This window comes from Myiozetetes cayanensis, unplaced genomic scaffold, assembly GCF_022539395.1.
Source record: "Myiozetetes cayanensis isolate MyiCay16 unplaced genomic scaffold, myiCay2020 scf21, whole genome shotgun sequence".
NCBI classification, from domain to species: domain Eukaryota; kingdom Metazoa; phylum Chordata; class Aves; order Passeriformes; family Tyrannidae; genus Myiozetetes; species Myiozetetes cayanensis.
The window spans coordinates 3,846,888-3,871,648 of record NW_026087423.1 but is presented as its reverse complement, the minus strand read 5'-3'; the positions used below and the strand labels follow the sequence as shown (position 1 = coordinate 3,871,648).

At 50.3% G+C, this 24,761-nt stretch overlaps 2 protein-coding genes across 4 annotated transcripts in view; both read left to right on the top strand.

Moving 5' to 3' along the window:
• Window positions 1–21,475, top strand: part of PXN (paxillin) — a 45,695-nt gene extending 24,220 nt beyond the window's left edge. For 2 of the 3 annotated variants that reach the window (XM_050318110.1, XM_050318112.1), the window contains exons 2-7: window positions 479–705; window positions 1,197–1,312; window positions 3,169–3,308; window positions 3,582–3,783; window positions 4,285–4,417; window positions 8,518–11,283. In XM_050318110.1, the coding sequence (XP_050174067.1) occupies window positions 479–705; window positions 1,197–1,312; window positions 3,169–3,308; window positions 3,582–3,783; window positions 4,285–4,417; window positions 8,518–9,585 (1,886 nt within the window). In that variant the 3' untranslated portion in view covers window positions 9,586–11,283. Of the gene's footprint in view, window positions 1–478; window positions 706–1,196; window positions 1,313–3,168; window positions 3,309–3,581; window positions 3,784–4,284; window positions 4,418–8,517; window positions 11,284–14,327; window positions 14,499–14,843; window positions 15,018–15,499; window positions 15,582–15,915; window positions 16,065–18,023 lie in introns of those variants that run through there. The other variant, XM_050318111.1, reaches the window with a different exon arrangement.
• A 272-nt stretch (window positions 21,476–21,747) lies between these two features.
• Window positions 21,748–24,759, top strand: RPLP0 (ribosomal protein lateral stalk subunit P0). Its single transcript, XM_050318109.1, has 8 exons — window positions 21,748–21,778; window positions 21,979–22,082; window positions 22,432–22,607; window positions 22,705–22,792; window positions 22,990–23,136; window positions 23,436–23,621; window positions 24,211–24,351; window positions 24,522–24,759. Exons 2-8 carry the CDS (start codon window positions 22,029–22,031, stop codon window positions 24,684–24,686), a joined length of 957 nt encoding a protein of 318 aa, XP_050174066.1. The 5' UTR covers window positions 21,748–21,778; window positions 21,979–22,028; the 3' UTR covers window positions 24,687–24,759.
• Window positions 24,760–24,761: the final 2 nt, after the last annotated feature.

Sequence of the window (24,761 nt, the reverse complement as noted above, 5' to 3'; positions counted from 1 at the left end):
CTTCTTCCACTACCTTAGACTCTGGAGAAAACACCTCCTCAGATCTTTCCTGCAGAAAGCAATGCCTGCGGCCACAGTAAATGACTCGGTGATGATGTGGGGCCTGTAATTAGTCTGTGTCAATATCCTGTTGCGAGTAGATCTCCGGGCAGGTTTTGCCTGGGTTGCTCTTCTGCAGCAGGCAGTGAGACTACGGATCCCTGCTGTTGGGTGGATTTCCAGTTAAGACAAAAATCTGAGACTGACACAGCTTTTCTGGCTGCTTTGTTACATCTCGGTGTTTCCTTTGCAGTAGAAGTTTGGGTAACTCGTTCATTCCTCAGCAGCAGTAATGTTTTTCAGGGCGTTTGGTAGATTACCCTAATTGAAAATTCTTCCTAAAAACCTTTTGGTACAAATACTTTGAATGAAAAGAAGGAGACAAAGCTGTAGTCCTGGCTTTTACCGTGTTTGTTTTTCGTTTTTTGCTTTCCTGCAGACGCCTTACTGGCAGACCTGGAATCCACCACCTCACATATCTCCAAGCGACCAGTGTTTCTCACAGAGGAAACGCCCTACTCCTATCCAACTGGAAACCACACGTACCAGGAGATTGCTGTGCCCCCTCCAGTGCCCCCACCACCTTCCAATGAGGCCCTGAATGGAACTGTGATTGACCCCTTAGACCAGTGGCAACCCAACACACCCAGATACAGCCACCAGCAAGTAAGTGGATGTGGGAGGGGCGCAGTGCTCGCTTTGTGGGCGCAGTATCTCTCAGGAGAGTAAAGAGGAGGAATAGGGAGAAGTGAGGGTGAGTTTGGCTATGAACAGAGTGGGGAAATGGGGGAGGTGTGGGTCTTTATTAGAACTAACTGGCTGGAGAAAATGGCACAGAAGAATTTGAAACCCATCGTCATTGTTTGACAGAATGGTGGCGTGATGAGATTAGTGTTAGTCATCTGCCTTGTAGCCTGTGGGAAGCAGACAGGGGGTTTCCAGCACAGAGCTGCGACTCATAGGCAAGTCTGAAGGAAGTGGGGAACAGTTGTTCCTGGTGTAGCTCATCTGATAAAGGCTGGCTTGACTAAAGAGCAGAATTTTCTTTTAAATTCTGCTGGGCTTTGTTCTGCCCTATCCATGTGTGGGTTTGCAATGCAATAAGGTACATATTTGCTTTGTATTCTCTGTTTCCAATGCAAATCTCATTTCCACAGCCTCAGTCCCAGTCTCCTATATACAGCTCCAGTGCCAAAAGCTCCAGTGCCTCAGGTCCCAAAGACGGGCTCAGCTCTCCTTCTCCCCGTGCCAGTGAAGAGGAACACGTCTACAGGTATCTTGTCCCTGTTAAGAGATAAGCCTGACTCACAACTTGAGTCTGCTGTGGCTCAAGCTGCCTTCTATCAGTGGCAGCAAGCACTGCTCCCCGTGTGTGCCAGGCTGCCTTGTGCCAGTTGTGATTACCTCTTTTGTAACGCGCCACCTTAACTTTCATACTCCCTTCAAACGCTGACCCGGCCCTTTGGCTCGCTCAGCTGCAAGAGGTTAAGGGTCCATCAGACAGAGCAGGATCTGGATTGTGTTGTGAAGGATATGATCCAGACACAAGTGACAAATCCACCCCCCTGTTAATCAGCACAAAACTGCTTTAGGAAGTGGGTGGCCTCTGGGTCGGTTAAACCAGGGAACTCAGTACCTGTGCAGTGACTTGAATTTTCAGGTAAATTTGAACCTCTGACAATCTCTGTCTCAGTAGATGATTGATAGAGAACAAGTTTATACTCACAAAGGCAGCTGCTCTTACTCTGAGAGGTTGGAGGAGTAGCCTGTGCAGTGGGACAGACCTTTCTGCTGACATGGGGGTGAGTGAGGAAGAGTCAGAATTTCATCCTGGACACCTTTTTGCAGCGTGGAGACTGGTGTTTCTTTGGTGTCATGTTCTAACCATACCAGCTCTTTCTGCTGAGCAGGAAGTTACTTCCAACCAGAACCAACTCTGGGTAGAGGCAGGCCTAGCCAGTGATGGCCCAATGGAGGCAGTAATTGTAATTTTTTCAGAGGACTGCATGCAATTAGCACGAAATGGAAGTAATTACAGCCATAAGTCCTCCTGTGCAAGGGTCTGGCATGGCTTGGTTCTGGTGTGAATTGCAGCTGGTGTGTGGGTTTGGGATGAAGTGTGTTCTCCTCAGATTGCATTTTATTCTTCAGTTTGAAGAGAAGGATAAGAAGTGCCCTTATGGCATTCATGATTGTCACTGGTGTTACAGGTGTCAGAGTCCTTAAACCTGTTAGATATTAACTTTCTGGGCATAATGTGGTCCTGTGCACAAGGCAGAAGTTCCCATTTTGGATTTGGAAAGTATCTTTTTGATAAAATGAGAACCTCTAGAGCATTAGAAGTTATTCCTTCATTGGTAAAACTAGAAGAAAAAATTTCCCTTCCATGGACAGTGGGAAGAAGTGTCCCCAGTGTAATTACTATAAAAATCACTGCATTGGTGCTAAGTTTTGCTTTGAAACGCTTTGCAGTTCTGTGTGGTAAATGGTATCACCCATGTAAGATAAGCTGTAATTACAGCCAGTGTTTCATACAGCCTTGTGCATTTCACACAGTAGAAAATATATCAAATTACTTTCTTATAAATTGATTAGAGGTCCCCAAATTAAAACTTTGAGGACTTGAGTGTTGTAAGAGGTTATCACATAACCTATTGCTTCTGAGTTTTTGCTGATAGCGTGAGGTTTGTACTTTGCCTCTCTCTCCAGTCCTTGCTAGCCCTGCATTCCCTCACTTCAGGGCGGAGGGTTTTGCTGCTTGGTGTGGTGTCAGCAGAAACAAGTCATTTTCCTGTATGTGAGCTAATGGTTCTGCTGTTGTTCTGTGCATTTCAGATCTGCAGACAATTAACTCTTTCCAAAGGGCTGGGCAGCTCATAGTCCTAAAATAAGGCCCTGTCCATCAATATTCCACCCAATATTTCTTCATGGCTGACAGCTGGAGATGTGACTAAGCAGTGGCTGTGTTTAGTCATGTCACAAAGTACACATCTTCTTTCCCCCAGAGCTAAAAACATCAGCCTGAAAAGAGCACAGTACATGTGTAAACTTTGGGAATCTAATACGACTTTCCCTCTATCTTTCTGCTGTATCTTGACACAGAAGTTTCACATTTCCCTTTATCTTTAGTTTCCCGAACAAGCAGAAGTCTGCAGAACCATCTCCCACCATGACCAGCTCCTCTCTGGGCAGCAACCTCTCAGAACTGGACAGACTCCTCCTGGAACTGAACGCTGTTCAACATACACCTGCCAGTGGCTTCCCAGCAGGTGAGGAACAGCAAGACCTTTGGTATGAGTGGGTACTTTTATTCTCAGAATAGCAGCCTGGTTTTTCCTTCCAACATCCTTCCTGAGGGAGACCCCTCCAGCCCTTGATCAAAGGTTCCTTTACTATGGGTGGGGCACCCTGCTCAAGCAAGGTCAACTTCAAGGATGGATGTTTCACAAGATTTCTGGGCAGTTTGTTGTTCTTGCCCATGATGATCATGTATGTGTGGAACTGGGGCTCTGAAGGGCTCTTTTCTGCTCCCCTTCCTTCAGATGAAGCTGGCAGAAGCCCCTCACTGCCCAGCGTGGCTGGATCTCACTACGTTGTGCCAGAGAACAGCAGCTCTGGGGGAGGGAAGGCTGCGCCCCCGACCAAGGAGAAGCCAAAGCGAAACGGCGCCCGTGGGATCGAAGATGTGCGTCCCAGCGTGGAGAGCCTGCTGGATGAGCTGGAGAGCTCCGTGCCAAGTCCAGTGTGAGTCACGTTTTGCTGGTCAGAGGCTTGGGTGGGGTGGGACAGGCTCCTGTGGGATTGGTTTCTGTAGTGTAGGGGCAGCTGCTGCAGGAGAGCAAGGGATGGAAGGTGGGCTTTGTCTAAAGGGTCAGAAATAAAGTGGGCACATGAAGATGCTGCTGCTCTGTTACCTACTCCTGGATGAAAAAAACGCATAAGTCATGTGTGAGAGGTGGAATGTTCAAACTCAGCTGACCACAGGTGCCCACTGTCTGACAAAATGAGTGTTCAGTCACTGTCTGTGTCTTGGTGGTGTGTGTGTGCACGTTAGAGTGGGCAGAGAGGCAGGACCTGCTTGTGTTACACGGGGAAGCTGGGGGAGGGCTGGCCAGGGTGGGCCATGCTGAGGAAACTCCTCACTCTCTGCTTGCTCAGGGGAGCAGTGGGACTTTCCATCTAGGAGTGCCCTGCCAGGCTTAAACGCACTCTTTTTTAATTTCATTTTGTTTTTTCCCCTCCCAGGCCTGCCATCACTGTGAGCCAGGGTGAGGTGAGCAGCCCCCAGCGGGTCACCAGTCAGCAGCAGACTCGCATCTCGGCTTCCTCAGCTACTCGAGAACTGGATGAGCTGATGGCATCTCTCTCTGACTTCAAGGTACCCTCTCAGGACACCTTAATACTTCATCTTGTCCCTCCCCACCCCCAGTCTCTCTTCTGTGTTAGCCACGTCTGCTGACCTTGTTTGGTCTCCAGAATGCCCTGTTTACCTCTCACACTTGCCCTGAGAAACTTCCCGTGGTGTATCTGTGCTTTCTGAGTGCTGCTGTAGGTGTTCTTGACTGCTATAAATTCTCATCACTGGCAGGGTAAGACAGTTCTGGGATCTGTTTTTCCTTCAGTTCTGCAGTTTGTCTGTTTGCCAGAGATAATGAGCTTTGTTACTGCTCAGTACAGGGTGAATTATTTTGCTGTGCTAAAACTTAATGAGAAGGAGGGGGCATGGGACACCACTCTGCTCACTGACAGAGAACAGGCCCTTCTGTTCTGTGGGATGACCCTCCTCTCTGGAGTGTGTTTACCCTGATGTGCTTTCCCTGAGAAGGATCTTCCAGGCATGTGATGCCAGCACTGAAGCCTTTGCATCAGGCAGTTGGAGATTTCAAAGGTTTTATCTTAGAACATAAAACCTCTTATTCACCTAAAAATGGGATTAAAGTTTGAGCCTCTTGTGGGGGCAGAGGATGGTAAATACCATTCAGACTCTTGTTTGGAAATTAAACTATTGTATTAGAAAAGAACTGCTATTTCAGTCACAAGTAGCACATAAAAATCCCATAATAGCATAGTTCCAGGAGTAACTTGCCTATGGTCCTCTTGATACATGAGGCCCTTGGCACTTGGATAACTTGTTCTTCATTCATATAAGTAAGTTATCATTCCTGCACTAGATGATTAACTGTGGAGGTTATTTTCATGAGATTTCATTTACCCATAATCATAGCAAAATGAAAAATATTTTCTCCCTTTTTACTTTCAGCTGCTTTGCTTGTAGCCTTACTAACTATTGACTTGAATTTGTTCTGAGAGTGGTGGAAGAAGCAAGTATACTAGATATTCTCTTTGTTAGGTTGCCTTTCTTACATACACATGCAAGTCTGCTTTCTAATCCTAAGAAAGTCCCTAACCTTCTGATTTGTGAGGAGAGGTAGAGGGGACATTCAGGGACAGCTTTGCTGTTCTCTCTGTGCCATTTGGGTTCCATGGAGGTCACTGCAATACCCAGAGTTGTGACCCAGTGTATCAGTTCAGAACCCAGCAGTGAACAGACATGCTCTGAGGGGCTTGGCTTACCTTGTGCTTGCTGGAATGGAACTCAGCCTGCCATTTCCAGCACGTGCACTTAATTTTGTGAGAATCTGGGAGTTACTCACTGTTTTCTCTAGACTTAGTGTGGTGTGTATTCAGTCAACTGCAAATATTGACACCTTAGTGTTGCCTTTTTTCTCCATATTAGGTCCTAGGGTGTAGTGCAGGGTGTCCACAAGATCTGTTCAGCCTGGTTGAAACACTGCAGTGTAGTGAAGCTGCAGAGAATTCACACTTGTGCTGCTGGTGTGCCCTGCCCTGCCCCTTCCACATGCTCTGGGAGCCGAGCACAGTGGCCTCCTGCCCTGCTGCTTTTATCAGGGCTCAGAAAACAAGCTCAGGGTGTGGCTGCTGCCTCCAGCCTTTGCTCCCAGGTGAGCTCTTGGCAACTGAGAATGACCTTGCCCAGCACAGGTGTTTTCCTGGCCAGGTACAAGGAGAGGACATTTTTAAGTGTGGGTGTTCCAATACTTTGCAGTCTTGAATCTCCAGTAAAACCTGTGTGACAGAGACAAGCTGCTTTCTGTAACACTGCCTGCCTTCCTGGCTTGGTTTCTGGTTGACCTCCGAGAGCAAACTGAAATGTAGAAAGGTTTTAAGATTTAGGCTTTACAAGTAAAGTAGTTGTGTTTTTGTGAGGCATTGAGATCATCTGGTGTCCGAACGTTCTTCCTGGAGCACAAATAACATGATTTCTGTGATCATTTTCCTTTTGTTAATGATGTCATTGACTGTTTTTAAGTTATTTTCCTTTTTTCCTGTCCTCCAGGTTGCTTCATTTTCCCTTCAGTCCTTTTTGTTTGGTTATACCTCCTCTGTTTGTGCCAGCTAGTGGTGTTAGCTTGTCTGTAAAAATGTGTTCTGGTCTGTGCCAGTGTCTGAATATAAGGGGAGAAGTGAAGTTTTTCCGAAGGTGAAAGATGAAAGGCTTCTGTTTGAGTACCAGACCTGTGTGTCATTGCAGGATACAGGACAGAAAACCTAAGTATGCTGTGTAATTAGCTGGAGTTGGTTGTTGGTACAACCACAAGTTGCAATGGATGGGAGGAGTGGAGGGCACTGGTGCTTGATTTTCCTGGTACTCCCGAGTAAGAGGTGCAGTTACAGGCTGATACATCACCCTTTTGTCATCTTTTGATCATTTTAATGAGTTGCTCATTCTTTTTGCTTACAGAGTGCATTTGATTTTGGTTATCTGGCTCATCGGTCAGCAGGCACTGAGATCACTTAATGCACTTGTTTTTTCACCCTCTGCCATTTCTGTGTAATGTGATGCCTTGCGTACTGCATAGCTGGATGCTGGTAGTTAACTGTTCTGTTACTGTTGGGTGCTTACCCAGTGCCAGTATGCTTTTGATATGTTGGAAATACTGGCTTTTCAGCAACATGTTAGTCTTGCCTTGAAAATGACTGACTTCATCAGGAAGCCTGGAAGCTGTGAACCACAGATCGCACCAGGTTACTTTTACAGGTGCATCCAACTTAAGCAGAATACTGTGAAATTACCTCTTTTCTACTGAATGCACTTGTGGTGGGCCTTGCTGTGCTACTCAGGGAGAAGAGCAGTCTGAAATGCACTTTGGTCTCCTACTGCTCTTCCCTTTCTGGGCACTGCTGTTGTGACTTTGCTGATATGTGTGTGTGTGCCAGCTCCTGGCCCCTCAGGATGGCAGCACCTTAGGGCAGCTCAAGGTTATGACTCTCCCATCTACTGACGGGGTTTATGCATGTTGTGGTTAATTTTATCCTTTTATTCATGATAAGCATCTCAGAAAGGTAAGCAGAGACTGAGATACCATGAGGCTTAGGAAGTTATGTGCCCTGCTACCTTACAGTGTAAGGATCTGATTGCTTGAGGCTTCTTTGGAAAATATGACTAGGAATCAGAGCAGGTCTGGATAACTCTTGGATTTGGGAATCCTTTGTGGATACATTTTTAAAACTGAAGGCTCAAGCGTTGGTCTTAGGTTGACCTGCTGTGTGAGCTTATCCAAACCACTGTTCTGATTTTCCCTTTTTAAGAAAAAAGGAGTAATACCACTTTGTCTCCCGGAGTTTAGCCAGGAACCCCTGGAAATGGGGAAAGAAGGACCCATGACTTTTTGTTTTCAAAAGACCCTGTAAGTCAAAGAGAACCAAACCCACTGCATTAGTTGCTCTTCTTAAAGTGTATTTTGGATCAAAATTAATACTGATTTTATTACAATGTTAATGTGGAGACTTTGGCCTGAGGGAAAGATGTTAATCTGCCACCTAAGCAATGCTCACAAGGGCATGGAGTGACTGACAGACTCATATAGATTCAGTGTGTGCCACGTCCAAGGTGAGATTAGTGATGTGAATAGAACAAAGCCCATGTCATCTGCTCTTGCTGTGAATGCCCTCAAGCTTTGTTTTCACTGCCATGAACTCAGCCAACTGGAGCATTTTATTAGTGTATCAAGAAGAAAATGTCATGCTTTGTTCTGTTCATTGATTGCATTTTTTTCAGCTTTGAAATATAAAATTTACATGCCTGACTGTTAATAAGTTCAAAAAGTGACCTTTCCTCACAGCCCAGACATTCCTGGGTTTGTGTCTGGCTTCCCAGTGGCTGTGACGTGCCCCCTGTCACAGCTGCAGGTGAACACGTGAGCTGTCACTCAGGAGGAGGCACAGGAAAAGGATCTCGATGGCTGCAGGACTCGTGTGAAGATCAGCACAATGTCATACTGGTTCTGCTCTTTGATATTTTTTTTTCCTTACTCCTGGAAGTAAAGCTTTGGATCAACATGGCTTTTTGATTTGGAAGTCGATTGTTAAAATGCTTCATTCTTTGGTTTTTTTCCCCTTCTGCTTACCTCTGTCTTTATCTCTTTCTCTCCTTATCCTTCTGTCTCCTTTTTGCAGACTAGTTCCACTATGTCTCTGATTTCTGAACCCTCCCTAGAACCGGTTCCCAGCTCAGCAAAAGCAGACTCCAGTGACACTCCTAACAGTGTAACAGTGCTGCCCCAGTGCAGACACCCTTGTGCAGCTCCCAGTGGGGACTGGACAGTGCCAGCACGTGCCCCCTCAGCAGAGCTCTGCGCTGAGGGAGGCAGTGACGCTGCAGTGCTGGCTGTTCCAGGGCATCCTGCTGCCCCTCCGCCTGTGCCCCGTCTGACACAAACAGTCCCTGTGCCCCCGCCACGCAGCTCCTCTGGTTATGCCACTCGTGGGGAGCAGGTGACTCCTGCAAGCTTGGCTCAGCTGAGCAGAAAGCCTGACTTTTCTAGAAACTCCTCCCAGGCTCTGCCGCCTTCCAGTGTGGAGCTTCTCCGTAGGCCTGCTGATGTGGAGGCACGGGGTCTGGGCTGTGATTTGGCCAAAGAGACTGAGAAGAAGGAGCAGAGAACTGACCCCAAAATCTCAAGTGTACCCATTTCAAATGCTTTAAATGGTCAGGGGAAGGGGCAGGAACCCAAAGAGCAGGATCAGCAGGGAGCATTCAGGGACAAGTCAGCCCTTTCCTCCCCAGGCAGAAGTGTGGAAACAGTTTTAGATGAGCTGTGGGCCCTGGAGCTGCCTGCACATGCACCAGAGATACATGCAAAGAATGACAGCGTTTTGGATTCTGTGTATGAACCCTCTGTTGTTGCCCTGGATCGGTGGGATGTCTTCCCAGACACTAAAAACCAGTTGGGCTTTACAGTGGAGCAAGGACAGGAGGTAAAAGCTGAAGTGCCTCATGAAACCAAGGCAGATAATGGTCCTGACCTGGGCAAGAAGAGGCAGGGCAGGGACAGAACTCCTAGGAAGGCAGGTACTGCTGACATGAACAAAGCCAGAGGAGACCAGGAAAATGAGCAGTTCAGAAGCTCTGCAGCCGCTCCGGAATCTCCTGAAAACTTTGGGAAAGCTGAATGGGATCTGCCATGGGTCTCCAAACCACCCATTGAGAGGATTTCTGCATCAGGCCAGGCAGGCACTGAGTGAATGTAGGAGTAGGACGAGTCCTAGCTGGGACTGTTCTGCCCGCACACTAACGCTGAGTGTGTGCAGTGAGTGTGCCCGGGCTCACCCCACTAACAGCATGGAGCTCTGAGCAGGGGCACTGCACTGCATGGCACAGAGCTTCGGAACCCTCGGCTTTGTCTTGTGCTCCCTCCTGCACGTCACTCAGCAGCACAGAACACGGCACTTTGTAGGGCTTTCCTCATGAAACGGATTTTTATTGCCTAGTTGGGGGTGAGGTTCAGTCCTTACAGACCTCTGAAAAGTTGCAAGGGCTGTTTCATCGCACTGGACGATGTTCCTGATTGGGAGGGCAGCTCCTCTGCTCGCCTTTTTAGGTCTCATTACTGGAGCTGTTGGTGTTCCTTCCTGTGCTGGAAGTACACTTTGTGCACCAAGAGCCTTGTGCCCGTCAAGGGCAAACACAAAGAGCCTGCTCTGTGCCCTTGTGATGCTGAGGTTTCTGTAATGCTCAGTGGAGTGGTCATGCTGCACCTCCTATCTTGGCTTCCCTCTGGTTAATCTTTCCCTTCCTTTTCTAGACAGTTATTTTTGGCTGCTGTGATTATTCTTACGGGGTTTTTCCTTGCACTGAGTCACTGTTCTGGGCTGTGCCAAGAGGAATTTTGGCATTGTGGAATAAATGTCATCACTCTTCCTGCTCGCAATTGTCACTAACGTCTTTGAGTTTGTGCGGTTGCATCTTGGAGCTTGCTGTGACATTGCTCTTCTCTGCTGATACTTTCACCTTTGTCATTTAGATTAAATCTTTAATCAAGAGGACGAAAGAGACAGCGAATGTGCACCCCATGTCTCGGGAGCTCTCTCCAAGGCGTAAGCTAGGTCCTGCCATGTTCCACAAGACTGAGTCCCAAGATCGCTTGATCGAAGAGCTGCAGGACACACTGGGCGTCGCTGAGCAGGAACAGGAGGAATGGCAGAGCCAGGGTGCCTGGCTGACAGAGGGGGTCACTGTCACTGCCAGACCCCGGGGGGAAGAGCAGAGTGGTGGACAGCAAGTAGAGAAGGTAGAAAGCAGGGACGTGTGCTGGGAAATCCCAGCGTGTCCCTCTGCCCACATAGCACTGTGTGGTGGTGCAGATTAAGTTTGAGTGTCCTAAGCCACCTGAAATGAAGGGCTAATTCTGTTCACCCTTCTCTGGCCTGTGAAGGGAAGCAGCATGTGGTTCTAGTTCTGGATGTTTAGGAATTAGAGTGGGATCTGAGGGAGCTGGTGATGGTATCTGTTTCTGCAGCCTGCTGCTATCACATGTCAAATGTCCATGTGGGGATTATTTTTAAATCCGCACTGGGAAGCCTGTCATAGAGGGAGGCTTTGTTTTTCTCAGTGCTGTACCTGTGCAGGACATTTTGGGGGTAAGATGATGCTCTTCCTTGAGCTACACAACACGTTTTCTAATCTCCTTTTCTTTTCTTGCTGTTTTCTCCCTTAGATTAGATAAACATACTGGTAACAACCAGTTCCTTGTTGGTTCCTCTTTGGATTTATTCACTTTTCTTCTTCCTCTGTGTCTTTCTAGGTGGTTTTTCCTCCAGAATCCCCACTCCTCCCAAGGAGGACAGTCTCTGTTGCAGCCTCTTCCCAGTTCCAGCCTTCCAAAGAAACTGCAAAGACAGTCCCTGCTAATGCTGCTCCTTCTCATGTCTCTGGCCCTGGACCTCTCCTCCCATTTCCACCTCAGCCTTCCCATGTGCCATCTACCCCAGCTCCTAGTCCAGTCTCTTCCTCTTCCTTCAGCTTGGCTCCCCAGCCTCTCTTCCAGTGGGAAACTTCTGATGATGATTATCATGAGGTTTCTGTTGTGGGCACCTCTCCTTCTGAGGATCCCAGGCATTCCAGTTCTCCCCAGACCTGGACCCCGAGCACCAAGACAGTTGTTTCTGTTGGCTGTCAGACTGAAGATGAAGCTTTCTTCCCAGAAATGCAAACAGGCTTCTCTCCTCTGGTTTGTGTTTCTAGCAGTGTTTTCCAATCCAAATGCTGCTTGTAACTTGATAGCTCAGTAAATAACAGTGTTCAGGTAAGGGCTGGTATGAACTGCTGGGTAGGAGAGAGGATTTATGGACAATGTCTAAGCCCAGCCGTAGCGTTGCAGAGTAGGTGTCTGTGCAGTAGCTGCTGGGGTGTGTGGGTCATGCCTGTCCTGACAGTCCCTTTGTGCAGCAGGGACTCCATTTCCCTCTGAGGTTAAGAAGGTAGCTCTGAAACACAACCTGCAGCTCTCCCTGCCATAATCTCTCTTGAAGTGGGGGGAATAAAAGATGGCAAAATCTCCATACTGGAAGGAGCAGATCAAGAGTCCTTCCTGTGTTTGCCTGTTTAGACAGGTGTCCAGAGTGTGAGTGGATGTGGGGAGGAGATGGCATGATCAAGATGTGTGTTCTGCATCTCCTGTCAGGGAAGGGCTGTGGCTCTGTGGTGCTGGGGAGTTTCAATGTATACAAGTAGTGCAGTGTTAGTGTACAGGCAGCTCTCAAGCAAGGAGCAAGGAAACCCTTCTGCATCTTGAACTGTTGTACTTTCCAGGTGACCTCTGCTCCTCCCCTCGTCCCCAGTGCCAATCTGCTGGCTGTTCCTGCACCCCTGGGCCCCCCCACCCCTGGCAAGGCAGGACCTCCTTTTGTTTCCTCAGCATGGTGTGCTTTTCTGGTCAGTGTGTGCTGAGATCTGCTCCCAGAGCTGCCAGTGCATTAACGTGGATAACATCCTGTAGTGCATGGTTTGCTGCTCCTAGAGCTCCTCACTGAACTTGAGTGATGGCAGATCTCATGGGTGAAGGGTGGGAATTTGAAGGGCCTTTGCATGATGAATTCATGTGGATGCTGTGCTGAGTGTCCCCTGTAAACTGCAGGAGGTGGAAACAAACCTCTGTGAGCTGTCAGGGAGGCTGGGTCACCAGACCAGGTAGCCATTGAGGTGTGCACAGGTGGTTGTAAGCCTGCACTGGGTCAGCTGTGGCTGGCTGGAGTGTGTGGTTCCTGAGGTCAGAGGTGAAGTGCTCTGTTGCTACATGCTGAATTCATCTCATCTGCCTTCTCTTTGGGTGGAATTTATCACCTGTGTGTGGCATGTATTCCTGTCCTGCCTGGTGGCCACAAACCTCTATTTGGAGAGGAGATGCATTCCTCTCAACGCAGTGCAGTCCTTTTCCTCCTGCTGTGCTATGCAGGAAGCCCTGGATTTATCCTGGGGCTCTGGATGGGCTTTGTCTCCAAAGGCCTGTTGTCTCCTTGCAGTGCTGTGCTTTGGACTGTCACTGTAACACTTTGGTAGCATTGTCTGCTCTGTGGTGGAAGGTTTGCTTTAGGCTCAGGACACTGGGTGTGATGGGGCTGCTCTGTGCCGCTGGACTAGGAGAGATTGCAAGTTATGGGATGGCTGGGAGGAAAGAGGAGGGGAAAAGCTGCGTGTCAGGCTCCGTTGGGAGTCGTTGCAGCATGTGAGGCAAGGCTGAGGAGTGTGTGAATGTGTGCATAAAAAAAGCTGAATTTATGTATGTCATGAGAATTTTTATACAAAGGAGCAGAAACCAGGATTTGTCACTGAGTAAACTAATCAACTGCAAGGACAAGCAGCTGCAGGACAGGGAATAGAGCTCCTCCTGTGGCTGGAAGGGCACGTTCTAGTACAGCTCTGAGCACTTCAGTATGTCCCTGCTCCTCTGGCTGTGCTGGCAGCACACTGGTGGGCTGTTCACAAGTGTAGATTTTATACCTGTATTAATTTATTCTCTTAGTAAAAGAAAACATGCTCCAGACAAGCATTTGAGAGAGGGACTTCTTTGAGTGTCTGTAAACCTGACAGTAGCTGTGGCAGTGCAAAGTCAGCTAAAATAATCTCTTTCCTTATAGTGGTTTGTCTGCAAAGGGGGCTGTGGTGGCCAAGGAGAGCATATGCTTTGTTTATAAGTTATGAGCCTCAGTAAAACATTTCTCCCTCTCCTCTGGGAAGCCTTTCCAAGCTGTGTGTGCTGTGGTGATGTGAGTTTCAGAAAAGGCCTCTGAGACAAATATCTGACTCCCCTTCCCTCCACCTGGCATATTTCCAGGTCTGACAACAGACAGGCAGCCCTGTCTGCTGGGGATGCACTGCCCTCTCTGTAGGTGAACAGTGGGCAACTGCAAGGGAGCTGCTTCCTTCCTGCTTCCACTTGCTTGGCTCAAGCGTGGGATGAGAGCCCCCTGAGAGGCCAAGGGGACTTGACAAACAGATATGCAGAAGGTGGGGAGAGGGGGGAAGATTTTCTAGCTGAAAGGGAGGTGAGATGAGGAAGAGGAGAGCATCTCTCTCAGAGAGGAGACAGAACTGAGAGCAGCAGCATAGGAGTGGAGAGAGGTCAAGGGGAAGGGGCCCTCTGGATGGCGTCTGCTTTGTCAGCTGGCCAGGAACTGATGAGGTAAAGGGAGATTTTTGGCAGAGGCTTAGATAGCACTGTACTTACTGACTGCCTGAGATGTGCTGGTGACTTCTGCTGTATGTGCAGTGAAGGAAAATCAAATCCTCAGTGCACAGCTCTGCTGTTACACATCCCAGGGTCTCTGCATGGGCAGGATACATGTGTGTATTTGATCCTGGCTCTCATTGCCTTCTTCAGAGACCTGACTCCTGGAAACCCCTCTGCAGAGGGGCCGCTGGCAGCAACAGCAGGCATTTATCTGGTAAAGCACAGCACTCACAGTCTTTTGTTTTCTCTTCCCTGCAGTTCATGGCACAGGGGAAAGCCGGGAGCAGCTCCCCGCCATCCACAGCCTCCAAGCCTGGCAGTCAGCTGGACACCATGCTGGGAAGTCTCCAGTCCGACCTGAACAAACTGGGTGTAGCTACAGTTGCCAAAGGCGTCTGTGGAGCCTGCAAGAAGCCGATTGCTGGGCAGGTGAGTGGAAGGTGCTGTCTCATTGCTGAACCTTGGGCTGCAGCTGGGAGTAATGGGGAGGGCTGTTTCGTGAGGCTGAAGAGACTGGAGATGCTGGAGAAACTGAAGTACTCTATTTATCCACTGGCTAGGTACGCTGTAAGCTCCTCCAGTGACCTCTACCCTGCCCCTGAGGGACTGCCCTCTCCTGAGATGATAGGTAATTCAGTTTTCATGCTACCCCAGTCCAGGGCTCACTTAAGTAGTAGAACTTGTCATTCTTGCTGATCTCCAGCTGGTATCTTGTCATGTGCTCTAGGGGGGAGAGGAGGTAGAGTTGTTCTTCATGATTTGTCTTCCCAACAGGTGGTTACGGCCATGGGGAAGACCTGGCACCCTGAGCACTTCGTCTGCACCCACTGCCAGGAGGAGATCGGGTCGCGGAACTTCTTTGAGCGGGATGGGCAGCCCTACTGCGAGAAGGACTACCACAACCTCTTCTCCCCTCGCTGCTACTACTGCAACGGGCCCATCCTTGATGTGAGTCCCTTGGGGGAAGATTTTGTTTTAGGGATTTCTGTGTTTCCTTTGTCCTTGCTTTGAAAGGGAAACAACTTGGCCCAGTCAAATTCTTACATTAGTGAGAGGACATAGTCCCTCTTACCTTTTGTGACGTTCCTTCAGAACCCCACATTGCTCCATCATTCTGATTCCTCAGCATTTGTGTGTTGGTAGCCTGTGGTAACAGGCACCAGTGCTAGTCCTGAGGGCTGGACAGGGCCCTGTGTAAGGGAGGAGGCAGTGCCCAAGATCCTTTTAGGGTAAAAAAAGTGTGCAGTGGGGAAAGCCTGAATGAGCCAGAGGCAGGGGCGAATTGACTCAGCTCTCTAAAGGACAGTCTGTTTTAATGCTTGCTCTTGTCAGCACCAACATTAATGTGTTCCCCCCTCCCTCCATCCCCCGCTCATCTCCAAGCTGAAACCATCATTTACATGACTTGCACTTTGTCTTCTCCTGAACAGAAAGTGGTGACGGCTTTGGACAGGACATGGCACCCTGAACACTTTTTCTGTGCCCAGTGTGGAGCTTTCTTTGGACCTGAAGGTACTGCTGGTTTATGCAAGGAGAAAACAATCTCCTCCCTAAAATGCAGACAAGGGTGTAAGGCAGAGCTGCTGCTGGGGGACAGTCTGAGGGGGCAGGGGAACTACTGGAGTTCCAAGGGAGCTGTTTGTGGGGGAAGGATGCTGCCAGTAATGATCTCTTCTCCCTGAGAGGAAGAGAATGCACGTGCTGGGATGGGAACAGGACAAAAACTCTGCTGTGTGTGTTAGCAGGGGGAAGGATGATCCCACCCACACGGGTTATCCCACACAGCTTGTCTGGCCATAGGTGAAGATGGGGAGCTGATCCCTTTGCCTCTCCTCTCCTTTGGCAGGATTTCATGAGAAGGATGGCAAAGCCTATTGCCGCAAGGACTACTTTGATATGTTTGCTCCCAAGTGTGGAGGCTGTGCCCGGGCTATCCTGGAAAACTACATCTCTGCCTTGAACACCCTGTGGCACCCCGAGTGCTTTGTCTGTCGGGTAAGAAACCCAAGGTCTTTTGCACGGCCCCTCTTTTCCACCCTGCAGGCATCTGGTCCCGTATCGGGAAAAGGCGTCTCTGGGGCAGTGAAGGGCAGCCAGTCCCACAAGATAAAAACATGTCAGCAACCAAACACCTTCTTGTTCCTCTGCCTGTTTACGTTGAACTTTCAAGCTGCCTTTCTCTTTCTGTTCCCAGCTGCAATTATGGGCTTCTGCAGCAGCTCACAGATAAACAGAGACATTTTCTGTGACCTTTAAATAATTATAAGCTAAGCTTCTCTCTGAGCACTTGCCTCAGCCATCAGATTTCGAGGATCTTCCTCCCATGCTCCATCTGACAATGTAAACTAATGAGACTGACCTTGTTCAGACAAACATGCAAGTCAGTGAAATAGTGGCAGGCTCCATACAACAGGCATAATAAACAGGAATACTGCAGATTAAATGCTTGGCACTCTTTCAGAGAGCATTGCAAATATTAACTCTTGAAGGCCCCAAGAGATGAACCAAATCAACCAGTGCTTCCTAGAGTGGGAGAGAAGGGCAGAAACCAGATCAAGCAGCCAGAACCACAAGCTGTTGATTCCTGGTGTGATGCTCAGATCCAACTGTGACTGTACCATTGGGACTGTCTGTGGCTTCTGCAGTGGTGTGCAGAGAGTGGAGGCAGAAACTGTGCCTGACTCTCTGGGGCTGGGATGGGCTGTGCCTTCTTGTGCAGAGATTGAGACTTTATCAAGCAGTGCTGCCTTCCTTTCCCCCTGCTGCCGCACTGCCTGAATTAGTGGGTCCAACATGGATGTCTTCCAGGACAGGAGATGTGATTCTCTTCCTGTTTTTGCTAAATCAGAGCAAACTTTTCAGCTGTCCTGCTGACTGAGGGAAGAGACTGTTTATTGAACAGTCAGCATTAGTAAAGTCTGGGACTCGCTGCAGGCAAACTGTATTCATCCTGGTACTGGGAGTGTTTAACAGCTCTGCCTGCTGTTTGCTGGACCCCTTTCCACATGTTGAGGTCCAGCTGTGTGTGATAGTCAGTGTCCTCCCCGGGGAAGGGGACAGCAACACCAGGATTCTGTAAACATGGCTTCTCCTCTGGGGCCTTGCTGCTGATATATTTGGCAAATCTGGCAGTGTCCTCGACTCTCTCCCACACTCTGATGCCTCAGTTTCCCACTCATACAAGGACGGGAGTCTCCCCACTGTGGTAGGGGTGGTGGGTGCTTCTGTTGCAGGTTCAAAAGTGTAGAGTCCTCAGCTGCCTGACCCGGAGGGGGAGGAGGAGCTCTGGACACTAATTAGCACATGTAGCTGGTGTATCCTCTTCTCCTTGTCTGTTCAAAATCATTAGTGCTGTAGAACAAACAGTTCCTCCCAGCAGTGATCCGTGTGTAACTGCTGGAGATGTTTCAGGCTGGACAATCCTTTGCAGAGTGTACCAGCCTAATGCCAGCCATTGTGGAGAGGTCACTTGTGAAGATTAATTGTGCCTCATTTTCTCAGCTGGAACCAGTCCAGTGTTCATCAGGATTCTGCTGCATTAAAGTCTGTGTTGGTCCCTCCTTCTGCCTGCCCTTGTGGGGAAGCTGGAGTAAGAAAAAGCCAAACAGGGAAAGGTGCTGCAGTGTTTCCCACCTCAGAGGAAGGAGTGTTTTCCTTTCTCCTGGCTGGACACATCTGGTAGTTCATCCATAGTATTTTCTTTGTAGAAGTGAAGCCAGCTGGGGGAAGGAGCAGGTTAATTCCCTTGCTTGTGCCTGTGTCTGTCCATCTCTCAGCCTTTTGTTGGAAACTCTTCTTGGTGGACAGAGTTAGGCTCAGGACAGTAGTGAAGGGCAGCAGTTCACCTGCCCACAGAACAGCTGGGCTTTGCCACAGAGACAGCTCGTGGAGCTGCCTCTCCCCACATCCGTGGCTTCTCACACAACCTGTCCCCTCTGCTTTGTCCTCCTGCAGGAATGTTTCACCCCGTTTGTCAACGGCAGCTTCTTTGAGCATGACGGGCAGCCCTACTGCGAGGTGCACTACCACGAGCGCCGCGGCTCCCTCTGCTCCGGGTGCCAGAAGCCCATCACGGGACGCTGCATCACTGCCATGGGCAAGAAATTTCACCCTGAACACTTTGTCTGTGCCTTCTGCCTCAAGCAGCTCAACAAAGGAACCTTCAAAGAGCAGAACGACAAGCCCTACTGCCAGAACTGCTTCCTCAAGCTCTTCTGTTAGAGGCACCATCGACGGGCGCTCGAGCATCTTTCTGCCACCCCCTTGGCAGTTCTGTCTCTCTGAACATTACTGTGATTTAGGAACCCTACCAGGCAGGGGAGGAGGGGGGTGGGGGTGGGGAGTGCTTTCTGCTGCTGTGGAGAGGCAGTAGATCCAGAGATGAGACGGACCATTAAACTGGAAACGCCCTTGCTGTGTCTCAGTAGAGAGAGGCCGAGATCCCTCATGACGGTGTGTGTGTCTGTGTGTGTGACTGACAGCTGAGCTTAGCTCGAGGGCTCCAGCAGGGAGATCTTCCCAGCCCCCTCCTGGCAGCAGGAGTCTTTGCCAGTGCGTTTCAGCCTGTGTCAGCTCCCTGAGCAAATCGAGACACTTGCAGACAACACAGCCCTCTGCTTTGACGCCTCCTTCTCAGGCTTCTGCTGCAGGTGTGCAGGGTGAGCGGGAGCCCAGCGAGGGCTCCCTGTGACCTCAGGGCCACCCTGGCTCCCCTCACAGAGCCACACCGTGTGTGTGACTTGCTGAGACCAGAGCACCAGCACAGGCAGCCAAGGCCCTGCAAGGGTCTCTCCAGTTCCATTACACTGTAAGGAGATAATACCACTTACTTTTTTTTTTTTTTAATTAAGAGGAATCAAGATGTTACTGTGTGGGGTGGGGGGTTTTTTCCCCCTAGTTTGTTATGCCCTTTCTCGATGCCTTTTCTCAGCACACCGGAGCAGGAGGTGGGCCAAGCCCTGACCGTTCCTCAGTGCTGATGTGTGCTCCTTGTGGGAACATCCCATGCCTGGCATCTCCATCCAGGCCAGCTCAGGGCATCTGTTCCCCTCTCCTGCTGCTCCTGGGAGAGAGGAAGAGGCAACATCCCTTCTGTAAATGCAGGTGCAGAGAGGTCAGAGCAGCCTTTTTCATCCATCCTTGTTATGAGTGAGTGTGACGTGTGTGTGTTTATCTGGCCTGAAACTCTCCCATCTGTCAGGGCCTGAAACTGTCACAAGAGTGGGGTGAAGTGGAGGGGGTTAAGAAGCCAGAAGAAAAATCAAAATCCTAAATTTATATCCTTTCTTCCTCTTTGCTATTGAGACCTGTCAGCCCCTTGGTGTTTCCCTTTTCTGTGCTCTTGTTAAACATGTTCTACTGAGAGATGCTACAGCAATAACCTTTTATATTGACTGTTACTGGTATAACAAGTCCCGTGGGTCAGGTGTGCGTGACACACTTGGAGTTTTGCTATCAAAGTGAATACTGTATCCTGTCTTTGATAAGAACTGTAGATTTCTACACTGATTTTGAATTCATATCTAATTTACTTTTAATCCTCTTATACAGAAATCGGTTTTGAAGTGATTTTAAGAAAGCAACTTTTATATCAAGCTGTGCTGTTCTAGGCAGTGTGCCAGTTGTGCTGGCTTACTGCATCTATAACCTCAATGCTTTGTTAAGCCGAACTAACATTCAATATTTCCTTTTTATTGCGGGTTGGGAGGGGCTGGAATCTATGGGGACTATGTGACTTGTATTTTTTTTTCCCTACCACAGGCAGGTGGACTGTGAATAGCTTTTTTTTTTTTCCCCCCTCCTCTGGGTCACCTAAAAGTGTGTTTTCTGGTTTTATTGTAACCTGTAAACTGCTGTAATTGAATCACCTGCCTTTCTCCCAAAGCCCAGCTTCCAGGATGTTTGGTTAAGTCTTAATGTGATGCTTTGGGGGAGGAGTTCAAACCTTTGCCCTCTGCTTCTCCTCTTCAGCCACCTGAAATCAGAGCAGGGTGTATTGGGGAAGGGGCTCCTTTTGTCCTGTAGAAAAAAGGTCTTGTGACTGCGGAGGAGAAACTGGGAGAGACAGATTCTATTCCTGACTAGCTGTGTAACTTTGGGCCAGTCACTAAACCGTACCGTGCCTCAGTTTCCCCATCTGTAAAATGGGGGCAGTTTAGCCTGGATTTGTGAGGTTATTGTGAGGCTTAGCTTGTGTTTGCTAAAGCACTTTTAGGTCTCTGGCTGGAGGGTGCTATGGAGAGGGAAGAACCTGGCTGGAATTCCCGGTGCTGTTCTGTGGTACCAGCTGAGGCAGCCCAGGGAGCAGTGTTTGGAATTACTGCTCCAGAGTGCTACAGCACTGTCCCCAGCGACATCTGGGTGTGCTTTGCAGCTTGGCAGGTGCATTAGGGGCCCAGGGGTGGCTGTGTCAAAGACCAGCCCAACCTTGGGCTGGGATCTGCAGGTCACTGTCCCACGTAACCTTGTCGTGGTGCTGCTCTGCCCTGCTTGGGTCACTGAAACTGTTTCACTCATTTCCCCTACAAAACCTCAGTGTGTGGGTGTGAGGCCGAAGGGAGCTGTGGGAGCACTGGAGCTGTCTCAGCTGGGCTGAGTGTAGCTCTGGGAGAGTTCATGAGGCAAGAAGCCTTATGCATTTGCCTTTCCATCTGTGAAGTCGATTTGACTTAAATGGGTGTTCCTAAGCTGCATGTGTTTATCTCACTGAAAAGGTCAGTCCTTGGTGCCGCTGAGGACACACAGCTGTTGTGTCCGAGTGTCAGAAAGGGGTGAGATGTTTCTGGCACTGCCATTCGCTGTGTGTGACACCTGCAAACTGTGTAACCATGTGCCTCAGTTTCCCTGTGCGGGGAGTCTTTACCTACCTCACTCACTGCTAGTTGAGGGTTGTGTCAGTGACACTCCTGGCACACGTGGAAGGAAGGCCCTGGGTGCTGAGGGCAGGCTCGGTGTCCTTAGTGCTTAACTGAGATCATTACACATTTACCTCCTGCCTTCATCTGGTGCCTGACACGCTGGGATCCCGCACCGATGCTACTCTGCCAAATAACGCCTTGTGGTGTCCCAAAAGCCTGTGTGGTTCGTAGCAGGTGCAGCTCTGGGGTGGCACAGCCGCGTGTGGGGCTGGGGGGTGCCGGGGTGCCAGCCCTGGAGAGGAGCGGGCAGGGGCTGTGACAGGTGCTCCGGGAGGGTCTGTGTGTGCACCCCGGACCGGGCACTATCCCGGGGAAGGTCTGTCGCGCCACGTCCGGGCTGGGCTGGGGGAAGCTTCGCTGGGTCGACAATTATTTGATTATATTTTTTTTTCTCCCCTCCCATGTAAACTTCTAACTCCGCTTTTTTTTTTTTTCCTTCCATTTAAAATTCTTGCAGTTACGCCAATAAAGTTTTTACCGTTATTCTCACGGCTGTGTCGCGGTTGTTTCCAGCTCCTGGGCTGGGGGGGATCAGGCCCGGAGCGCGTCCCTCAGGGCGGGGCTGAGGGGGGCGCTGCGCTCCTCCCGCCGCCAGGGGGCGCCGCCGCCCGCCCGCGCGCGGCTGCCGCGCGCCTTCCGCTGGCGTCACGCGCCGCTCGGGTGACTGACGCGGCGGGCGGCCAATGGACGGAGGGGAGGCAGCGCCGCGGCTCGCTGTGATTGGGCGTGAGCCGCGGTATAAAAGGAGTTGGGCCCGCCCCGCGGCCCTTCTTTCCCGGAGCCCTCGTGGAGGTGCGGGCGCGGCGCGGCGGCTCCGGGCACGGGCGGGGCGGGGCGGCCGCGACGGAGGGGAGCGGACCCGGGGTGGACCCGGGGTGTACCCGGAGTGTACCCGGGGTGTACTCGGGGTCCTGGGCCGCGGCCGGACTGTGGGGAGGAGGGAAGGAAAGGGAATGGTGCGGACCCACCTGAGCCGTGCTTCTCTCTGGCAGGTCCCATCTCGTCTTTAAACCCACCGGGCGATCCTTGGAGCACCGCCGAGATGCCCAGGGAAGACAGGGCTACGTGGAAGTCCAACTATTTTATGAAAATCATCGTGAGTGTCGGCGCGGGGCAGCGGGAGGCGGGAAGGCCGGGCTGTGGGGGCTTTTTTAAAGAGATGGGTGCTGTAGGGTGTCTGCTTAAGGAAGGATTACGTGGCATTACGAAGATATTAAGACGGTCCATATAGTTATTCCTGTGAGAATCTGCTGCGGTGGTTGCAGAAGCGACATGTTCAGGGATGTGACTCGATGGCTGAGTGAAATGCGCAGCCTGAGCTGGAGCTCAGCACTCTGAAACTTCTGACAGCCTTTTTGTGCATTTTAACATGTGGAGGTTTTTAATGTTGCTCTGTACACTGGTCTGGATGTCTTTGCATAGCTACAGAGTTCCTTTTGTTACAGCAACTCCTGGATGATTACCCAAAATGTTTCATTGTGGGCGCTGACAATGTGGGATCCAAGCAGATGCAGCAGATCCGCATGTCCCTGCGTGGGAAGGCCGTTGTGCTGATGGGGAAGAACACGATGATGCGCAAAGCTATTCGTGGTCACCTGGAGAACAACCCTGCCCTAGAAAAGTGAGTACTGCTGCCTGAGGGCACTTCGGGGTGCTCTGCCTGGGAGGAGGGAATGTTGTCTGAGAAATGGAACTGAATGCTGTCGTCTTCACTTCAGGCTGCTGCCTCACATCCGTGGGAATGTGGGCTTTGTCTTCACCAAGGAGGATCTGACCGAGATCCGGGACATGCTGCTGGCTAACAAGGTAGGGGAGATCAGCCCTCACCACGTCTCTGGGCTGTCATTATGGAATTGGCCCACGCAGCCTTAGACAAACTGTTTAAGTTCAGGTGCGTCACTGGTGTGTGCTTGGGTGCTGTCCTTCCTGGAGCAGTGTGTCAGGAAGGAGATGATCCCACAAGATCTAAGGTGAGCACTCCTGCAGCTTCTCCTCTCTCTCAGGTGCCAGCTGCTGCCCGTGCCGGTGCTATTGCTCCTTGTGATGTGACTGTGCCAGCCCAGAACACGGGCCTTGGGCCAGAGAAGACCTCATTTTTCCAGGCTTTGGGCATCACCACGAAGATTTCCAGAGGGACCATTGAAATTCTGGTCAGTGAGCTGCGTGCTGTGGTTTTCAAAGCTGCTTTTTGACTGGGGGCCCTGACTATGGCAGCTGAGGTTGCTGTGAAGGCCAAAGCTCCCATTAATTCTGAGATACTGTCTGAGCAGTGTGACTGCTGCACTTCGGGGACTGGAAGGAGAGTGTCTGGCCTGGCTTGTGGAGTGAACGTGGAGTGTATTTGTTGGGCTCATTTGCTCCATTTTGACCATTTGTGTTTGTGTCCCCTTGAACTGATGTACTGGAATCTCTTTGTGTGTATTCACTCCTTTTCCCCTGATTTCCTCAGAGCGATGTGCAGCTCATCAAGACTGGAGACAAAGTGGGTGCCAGCGAAGCCACCCTGCTCAACATGCTGAACATCTCCCCGTTCTCCTTTGGGTTGGTGATCCAGCAGGTCTTTGATAATGGCAGCATTTACAACCCTGAGGTGCTGGACATCACCGAGGAGACCTTGCACAAGCGCTTCCTGGAGGTGAGCACCCCATCCTTTGTGCACTGCCCCAGAGTGAAGGGCATTTTCTGGTATTTTCTGTAAGGTCCTGCAGAGCCAGGAGCTCTCCCTGGTGCCCTGCAGAGACAGCGTGTCAGGGGGTACTTTTTGTGGGATTGTTCATCTGATGCTGCTTCAAAAGGTGCTCGAGGCTGTTTGGAATCATAGGATATCCTGAGCTGGAATCATGAAGTCCAACTCCTGGCCCAAGCACAGGACACCCCAGCAATACCACCTTGAACTTGAGAGCATTGTCCCAACACTTCTTGAGCTCTGGCAGGTTTGGGGCTGTGACCACGTCCTGGGGAGCCTGTTCAGTGCCCAACCACCCTCTCTGGGGGGAATCTTTTCTTAGTATTCGACTTAAACCTCCCCTGACACAGCTCCATGTCATTCCCTTGGGTTCTGTCACTGATCACCAGAGAGCACAGATCAGTGACATTTAAATCTTCATGCCTTGATTGTCCCTCCTGTTGGCAGTGTAGAAGTCATCACCTGGCCATCTGCCGTGGTTTCAAGTCCGGGTTGTTCCCCAGAGCACAGAAACACGAGTCTGTCTCTCTCTCTGCAGGGTGTTCGTAACGTTGCCAGCATCTGTCTGCAAATTGGGTACCCAACCATTGCTTCTGTGCCCCACTCCATCATCAACGGGTACAAGCGTGTCCTGGCCGTGGCCGTGGAGACCGACTACACCTTCCCCCTGGCTGAAAAGGTAACGGCTTCGGTGTAGCTGAAGTGCCTTTGGCTCTTCATAACTGGCAGTGATAAATGCCTCTTTGGCTCCTGGCAAGCTGCAAGTGCTGCCTTTGCCATTGCAAAGGTTTGGTCCTTCCAAGTGTTTTGTTTCCTGTGAGTTTACCTTTTTCTCCCTCTCCCTTGCAGGTGAAGGCCTTCCTGGCAGACCCCTCTGCCTTCGTGGCAGCCATGCCTGTGGTTGCTGAAGCAGCTGCCCCTGCTGCTGCCGCAGCCGCCGCTCCGGCGAAGGAGGCGGCAAAGGAGGAGTCGGAGGAGTCTGACGAGGACATGGGATTTGGTCTCTTTGACTAACAGCAGCCACCCTCTGTCTGTCTGTGTCACAGTTGGCCTAATGGAAGAAATAAAAAGCTATTTTACACCTTCATG

Bases quoted from the DNA above. Each gene is read 5' to 3' on its own strand.
- RPLP0 (XM_050318109.1), top strand. From the start codon at position 22,029: ATGCCCAGGGAAGACAGGGCTACGTGGAAGTCCAACTATTTTATGAAA. The intron at 22,083-22,431 runs GTGAGTGTCGGC...CTTTTGTTACAG, and splicing joins ACTATTTTATGAAAATCATC to CAACTCCTGGATGATTACCC. The intron at 23,137-23,435 runs GTCAGTGAGCTG...TGATTTCCTCAG, and splicing joins GAGGGACCATTGAAATTCTG to AGCGATGTGCAGCTCATCAA.